The sequence below is a fragment of the Podarcis liolepis genome (genome assembly GCF_965112155.1).
Source record: "Podarcis liolepis genome assembly, chromosome: 7".
Lineage (NCBI taxonomy): Eukaryota > Metazoa > Chordata > Lepidosauria > Squamata > Lacertidae > Podarcis > Podarcis liolepis.
This window is the reverse complement of record NC_139561.1, coordinates 75,271,066-75,278,843: the sequence shown is the minus strand read 5'-3', so window position 1 is coordinate 75,278,843 and position 7,778 is coordinate 75,271,066. Positions and strand designations below refer to the sequence as shown.

Genomic DNA, 7,778 nt, shown 5'->3' with positions numbered 1-7,778 from the left:
CAAGTCCTGTTCACGGAGGAAAAGTCACCCTGCGCCATCACAGTTGGATGCCTGATCCAGCTAGAAGAAGTGGGTGCTCACTCTTATCAGGCTGGGTCAAGGCTGAGCTTTTCCTGCACAAACGTCCTTGACACACCTCCTTAGTGCAGGCTGGGTAAGCAAATTCCCCTAACAATATTTTTAGAATCATAGAATTGTAGAGTTGGAAGGGAACCCGGGGGGTCATCTAGTCCAACCCCTTCAAATGCAGGAATCTTTTGCCCAATGTGCTGGGAATTACCAGTATAGGGGACAGAACTACCTAAACTGTATAGAAACTTGTATGCTACTACAGCGGCAAGAATGCTACTCTCCCAGAAATGGAAAGAAGCAGAAGTCCCAGCAAAGGAAGAATGGAAAAAACTTACAGAATATACAGAAATGGCGAAACCGCTATTAAAGGTTTGTTTGTTCAACGATTAAAGTCCTACGTGATCTGAGTTCAGACCCGAGAAATCCAGGTCGGTTTCTATCTATGCAGCACTATTTTTAGTACGAAAGGACCAAAATAGTGGGACCCATGCTAAATAAACGTCCCAATTAAAACTACTGTCTACCACTAAAGTAGTAAACATGCCCACCTCATAAATCAAAATTACCAGAAGATAACAAACTTTTTTTTTATTAAAGAATGGAAATGTTCTGTTGAATATTTACAGATAAACAGATAAGAACTTTGGCAGTATTATTGTAATAACCTGCAGTTTTATATAAGAGTATATATTTAAAGTAGATGACTAAATGAGCTAATTAAGTTAATTTGAAGAAGGTGTTAAAAATAAATTTAAGGAACTGCAGGAAGAGAGGAAAGGAATTCAACTTCTGAAATGTTAAAATGATTGTAAAACTAGTGAAATATATAAACCTGAGAAGCATAAATGACTCAAACCCGTGACCCTGTGATGAAGATTCTCATGCTCTACCAGCTGAGCTATCCCAGACATTCTGGGTAAGGGGAATCAACCAGTTCCCCACTGCTGGTCTCTATTGACTGGCAGCAGCGAATCTCTCAGGTTTCAGACAAGGAAGAGATGCTGGGGTTTTGAACCCGGGGCCTTCTGTATGCAAGCAGGCACTCTGCCACTCAGATCACCCTGCAGGGGCCCCAAATACTGTGCTGGCTCCTGCTTTGATGCATATTCGTGCACACGCTCTCCATTATCCGCTTTCACCTTTGCACAAGAAATACGCTTTCTCGCCCAGCTGCACGTCCCCATTGCCAGGGATGATCTCCAGAGACGTCTTGGCGGAGTAAACAGCCCCTAGGAAGAGGAAAGAAGCACATTGTTTCGTCCAATCACAAGGCAAAGTCCTTTTAGCTCAGAGCATCTAGTCAGGGCTGGCCCACCAGCACAAGGAAGCATTCCAAGCAGCCACAGCCAGTGGCAGTGGTGTTCAGGGCACCACTTAAGCAGCAGATTATTCAAGAGGCATACCCTCATGATCCTCGACGACCCCACAGTGACGCCAGGGTGCAGCTTTATAATTGCATGGTGCAACAACAACAAAAACATGCCCTGGACCACTTTGGAGTCCAGTAGAAGTAAAATTGGGGACACGGGTAGCACTGTGGGTTAAACCACAGAGCCTAGGACTTGCTGATCAGAAGGTCGGCGGTTCGAATCCCCACGTGCTCCCGTTGCTCGGTCCCTGCTCCTGCCAACCTAGCAGTTGGAAAGCACATCAAAGTGCAAGTAGATAAATAGGTACCACTCTGGCGGGAAGGTAAATGGTGTTTCCATGTGCGGCTTAGTCATGTTGGCCACATGAACCGGAAGCTGTACGCTGGCTCCCTCAGCCAATAAAGCAAGATGAGCGCCGCAACCCCAGAGTCAGTCACGAATGGACCTAATGGTCAGGGGTCCCTTTACCTTTAACTTTACCTTTAAAAGTAAAATTAATGGGTTGATTATCTAAATTTCAGTCGCAACACTGGTGAGTCAGCTAAATGTAAATATGGGGGGAATCACTCAAAAGGGGGAGAAAGTGTGCTTTCTTTGACCCCACTCACGCCATACGTTTAAAGCATTATGATACCACTATAAACATTCCCCCAAAGAATTCTAGGAGCTGTTGTTTGTTAAGGTGCTGAGTTGTTAGGAAAGGCTCCTAATCCCCACCCCCACCCCCAGAGTTACATTTCTCAGAGTGGTTTATCAATCCCTCTTCCCAGGGGCCTCTGGGAATTGTAGTTCTGGGGGGGTCTCTTAACAATCCTCAACCAAGTATGCTATCCAGGAATCCGGAGCTGGGGAAAACCATGACTACTGTTTTAAGGGGCATGACTACTGTTTTGATTGTATAGTGCCGTTGGAACCTAAGTCATGGCTATTAATTTCAGTGGTTCCAACTGCACTACACAATCAAAACAGTATCATGCCCCTTATCATAGTCATGGATTTCGACGCGGGTGGCGCTGTGGGTTAAACCACAGAGCCTAGGACTTGCCGATCAGAAGGTTGGCGGTTTGAATCCCCGCGACAGGGTGAGCTCCCGTTGCTTGGTCCCTGCTCCTGCCAACCTAGCAGTTCAAAAGCACGTCAAAGTGCAAGTAGATAAATAGGTACCACTCTGGCGGGAAGGTAAACGGCGTTTCCGTGCGCTGCTCTGGTTCGCCAGAAGCGGCTTAGTCATGCTGGCCACATGATCCGGAAGCTGTACGCCGGCTCCCTCAGCCAATAAAGTGAGAGGAGCGCCACAACCCCAGAGTCGGTCACGACTGGACCTAATGGTCAGGGGTCCCTTTACTTTACCCTGAATAGGTCTAGCATGAACTAGAACCCAAAATAGGTGTTGACTCGTTCAAAACTATCCTGTTAGGCATGCAGAAAACAGCAGCAGCAGTAATTTGCCATTAGGAAAACTAAGCAAAACATTTGCTTGCAGGTTTGAGCTAGGGCAAATGGCAGTTCAGCTGGCATCTCCAGTTAGCAGGATAGGGAGAGCAAGTAACGGGGAAAGACCTTTTTCTGCCTTAGATTCTGGAGAGTTTCTGCCAGTCAGAGCAGATATTGCTGGGTGAGGTGGACAAACTGGCTGGCTTGGTACATTCCTAGATTTTCTAGGTTTGAGATTACTTGCAGAAGCCTTCTGATCCAGGGGCACTCCAGCCCATCACTATCTCATCCTCTGTCCTTTTGTAGCCTAAATGCCCAGGCAGTCCACAATATCCCCATGCAAGAAGGAAGCATTACTGGGCTTCAGAGAGCCCCCAAAGTTTACAGAAGTACCATTGGGGCAGGGAGGGGGTTGGAGGGGTAAGAAATATATCATAGATTAAAAAGCGAGAAAAGTCTGATTAGGACCATGCATGGTCACCGGCCACAAAAGCACTGAGGAAAATTGGGGGAAAGGATAATGGGATAATGAGTATTCTGGAAGAGAGTATGCCAGACTGGCTAGGACCTTGAAGAGGGGCACATCGCACTGCAATATTTTGTTGCAGGTCTCACTTGCTCCCTTAAAGAAAAAGTCATAAAGAGGAAGGAACGAAATAGCCAAAGAGCTAATACTAAGGGACTGTGGGGGGTGCAGTCTAGACACCCATAAACTCCCTTCGTGGAACAGGGCCCTTTCTTTCTTTCTTTCTTTCTTTCATTCATTCATCTTACCTGCTGCAAACATGAAAATGAGGAATCTCCCTGGTTCCATCTTTAAAAGGTGGGGATAGGAATTGGGCTCCTTTGCCTTTCAGCACCAGCAGTTTGGAACAGGGACTCCTGGGTCCTGGGCTATTTATAAAGCTTTTTCGCCCGCCCACCACCCTCCCTCCCTCTCCCTCCCACCTTTTTCTTTCCTCCCTGCTGTGTGCCCCTGTGGCATGGGGGGGGGGGAGGAAAAGGGCTGGAGCAGGAAATCAGGGTGGGAGGGGAGAAAGAAAATAGGAAGATTTGTGTACATGCACGCTTGTGCAGGCATGCAGATATGCATTTCCAAATGTGCATTTGCCTATATTTCAGCAAACTCAGGTGCTCAGCTACGATGGCTACCTAGTCAAAACAGTACCATTAAGATGCAAGAGGGTAGCACCAGCATGCTCAAGTGGCAGAACTCCAAGATTTGGAGGAGAAAGAGAAAGAAAAAATTCAAAATAGAATATCTCAATGATTGAGCATAATCCATCGCCACAGAATGCTGGGTGTTTGCTAGAGGGAGGCGGAATTAGGGGTGGCAGAATGGAATGGGATAAACTCAAAGGAAACTTGGGCTGTGTGGCCTAGTTGGAATTCCCAACAACAGCACTACACACTGAAACATTTTGTTGCACTCCACACTTGCTATTTAGCTAGCGAAGTGTTACATTTGTTAGTCGCTTTATAAAAAGAAATAGTGTCGATGCAACTTAATAACAAAATGCAGACAGATAAAATAAATTAAAAACCATTTTTTTAAAAAAAGGAAAACCAAATGTACAATACAAAATTCATTTAAAAGCTCATTCAATAATACAATAGGAAGGACAAGTCCTAGTAGGGATGTGAACACACACACACACACCTTGATCCATCCCAAGGCCCCAATCCAGGCACCCAATCTGGGTTGCCCCAGGGAACACCTGCCCAGCCCCAGATCCATCCCTGAAACAAGTTGGGTGAAGGACTGATGTTTAATGAGAGCTTTTTAAACCCTAGTTAAACATACAGTCTTCCACCTGATGGAGAGCAGAGGGGCTCTGATCAGGCAAAGAAGCGCTGCAGCACAAGACCCTGCCATACACGGAATACTCTTGAGGAGTAGCACTCTGCAGCAGCAGCCAGAGGATTCGATCCTGTGGGGTGCTGCTCCTCAAGAGCCACCCGCTATGGAGATCACCCACCCAGCCCGCTCTGGATCAGGCCATTGGTCCATCCAGCCCAGCACCCTGTTTTCACTGCAGCCAACCAGATGCCTATGGGAAATCTCCAAACATGAGCTCTTTCCCCGTCCTGCAGCTTCCAACAACTCATATTCAGAAGCATTTACCACCTCCAACTGTGGAGGCAGAGCACATCCACAAACTTGTCTGATCTTCTTTTATTTTTTATTTTTTTAAAAAAAATATTCAATATTACAAGACATATTATCCAAAAACATATCATCCTTGTTCCCCCCCCATTTTTCCTCCCTCCCGCCCTCCCACATGAAACCCACCCACCCCCACCCCACCCTCCGACTTCCCTCAGTTCCAGTCTTTGGTTTCTCTGAGAATGCTGTTTTCTGCATGTTACAAAATTGTATAGGTCCTCAAACGATTTAGCTGATTATTATCAATAAAAGGTTTGTGAATGTTTATTCAAAACCTGCCAAGGAGTCCAGTTAGCTTTGTTGCGTCTTCAGATACTTTGTAAAGAGTTCCCATTCATCCTTAAAGTCACAGCTATCCTTCTCCCATAGCTTATATATCAGTTTTGCCAGTTCTGTATAGTCCATCAATTTTTCTTGCCATGATTCTTTGTTTGGGGTTTCTTCAGTCTTCCATCCTTGTGCTACTAGAACTCTCGCGGCCGATGTCACATACATGAAGATGTTTTTCAACTTTTTTGGCAGGTCTTTCCCTACAATCCCCAACAAAAATGCCTCAGGTTTTTTAACAAATGTTAAAGTCTGATCCTCTTTTAAAGCCATCCCAGTTCGTGCCCATCACCGCCTCCTGTGGGAGTGAGTTCCACAGGTTAACTATGTACTGTGTAATTTTAAAACACTAATTAAACATAAAGTGTTGGTGGGAGAGAGATGCAGAGTCTCCTTGCCCCTCACCTGGCAGAAAGTGTGGGGTTTGATCTCATGGGGCACTGATACTATTGTTTATATAGGAATATAAAGCTTGGGGGGTTGAGGTAGAGAGGAAATAGATAATTTACAGTTACAAAACCCTTGGTCAGGTTCCTATGCAACTGAATAAGGCGACAGACTAGTAAATCTAAATATTTCCTTTCCCCCATTATATATATAGACACTTAAAACAAGCAACAATAATCTCAGCTGACTTGGGCCAATATCTAATCCTGCAGAACAGCTCATAAAACAAAGGATAGCCCCTTCCCTTTCCTGGACACAATGAATATATAAAAATACAACCTGACTCTGAGTTGAATGTGGTATTGCAAGTTTATGTTGAATGGGGGAGTTCTTGTTCCTGCCAAGGGTTTCAAAGTATATTTTACGTTTGTGAATTGTGCCTTTTTGAGTGATTTTTCCTGCATTGCTTCAGGGATCACGAGCCTTCATGGCCCCTTTGGCTCATTTGCAAAGTAGAGGAACTATTGTGACTCTTCCCAGCACACCAAAATTAACCCCATGCTGTGATTAGGCTGGCGAATGCTTCCTTCAAACCCGATTCCAGAGATTTCATTTACCGGTTTATTTAAACTTATTTACCACTTAATTTTTTTAAAAAAAACACACCTCGAAGCAATTTACAAAAAAAACCAGGAAAATGAAAGTATCAGTAAAAGCAGTCCAAAAAAGCTATTGAAAGCATTAAAAAAAATGGAATCAACTACAGTGGTACCTCGGGTTACAGACGCTTCAGGTTACAGACTTCACTAACCCAGAAATAGTACCTTGGGTTAAGAACTTTGCTTCAGGATGAGAACAGAAATCGTGTGACAGCGCCGCAGCAGCAGCTGGAGGCCCCATTAGCTAAGGTGGTGGTGGTGGTGTTGTTTAGTCGTTTAGTTGTGTCCGACTCTTTGGACCAGAGCACGCCAGGCACTCCTGTCTTCCACTGCCTCCTGCAGTTTGGTCAAACTCATGCTGGTAGCTTTGAGAACACTGTCCAACCATCTCGTCCTCTGTTGTCCCCTTCTTCTTGTGCCCTCCATCTTTCCCAACATCAGGGTCTTTTCCAGCGAGTCTTCTCTTCTCATGAGGTGGCCTAAGTATTGGAGCCTCAGCTTCAGGATCTGTCCTTCCAGTGAGCACTCAGGGCTGATTTCCTTCAGAATGGGTACGTTTGATCTTCTTGCAGTCCATGGGACTCTCAAGAGTCTCCTCCAGCACCATAATTCAAAAGCATCCATTCTTCGGAGATCAGCCTTCTTTATGGTCCAGCTCTCACTTCCATGCATACACTTCTATACTGGGAAAACTATAGCTTTAACTATACGGACCTTTGTCAGCAAGGTGATGTCTCTGCTTTTTAAGATGCTGTCTAGGTTTGTCATTGCTTTTCTCCCAAGAAACAGGCATCTTTTAATTTTGTGACTGCTGTCTCCATCTGCAGTGATCATGGAGCCCAAGAAAGTAAAATCTCTCATAGCCTCCATTTCTTACCCTGCTATTTACCAGGAGGTGATGGGCCCAGTGGCCATGATCTTCCTTTTTTTGATGTTGAGCTTCAGACCATATTTTTAAAAGTGGTCACGACTGGATCTAATGGTCAAGGGTCCCTTTACCTTTTCCTTTTACCTCAGGTTAAGAACAGTTTCAGGTTAAGAACAGACCTCCAGAACGAATTAAGTTCTTAACCCGAGGTACCGCTGTATCAGCGAAAACCAGATTAAAACACATCAGCATTCTTGCATTCAAGGGAGCTTGGCCAGATAGCCCTTAGAATCCCTTCCAACTCTACAATTCAGTGATTCTATTAATATTCTACATTACCCAGGTGGGCTAAACAAAAACATTGACTCCCCCCCCCCACAAGACCCTAGACCACTATGCCACTGTCCCTCACAGCCAGTAGACCACTGCACCCACCCCATGGGGGATGAGATGCAACAGGTCCTTGCAGTTGCAATCTACAGTCCTGTTCTCTG

The 7,778-nt window shown here is 45.2% G+C and overlaps 1 protein-coding gene across 2 annotated transcripts in view; it reads right to left on the bottom strand.

Moving 5' to 3' along the window:
* Positions 1 to 3,776, bottom strand: part of LOC310712335 (neural cell adhesion molecule 2-like) — a 17,964-nt gene extending 14,188 nt beyond the window's left edge. Inside the window, exons 1-2 of one of the 2 annotated variants that reach the window (XR_014528855.1) lie at positions 3,651 to 3,746; positions 1,212 to 1,301 (exon numbers count right to left, since the gene is read on the bottom strand). Coding sequence is in view for 1 of the 2 variants with exons in the window: in XM_083515278.1 (XP_083371404.1) it covers positions 1,212 to 1,301; positions 3,651 to 3,690 (130 nt within the window). In the remaining variant the exon portion in view is untranslated. Of the gene's footprint in view, positions 1 to 1,211; positions 1,302 to 3,650 lie in introns of both variants that reach the window. The other variant, XM_083515278.1, reaches the window with a different exon arrangement.
* Between the last annotated feature and the right edge of the window lie 4,002 nt (positions 3,777 to 7,778).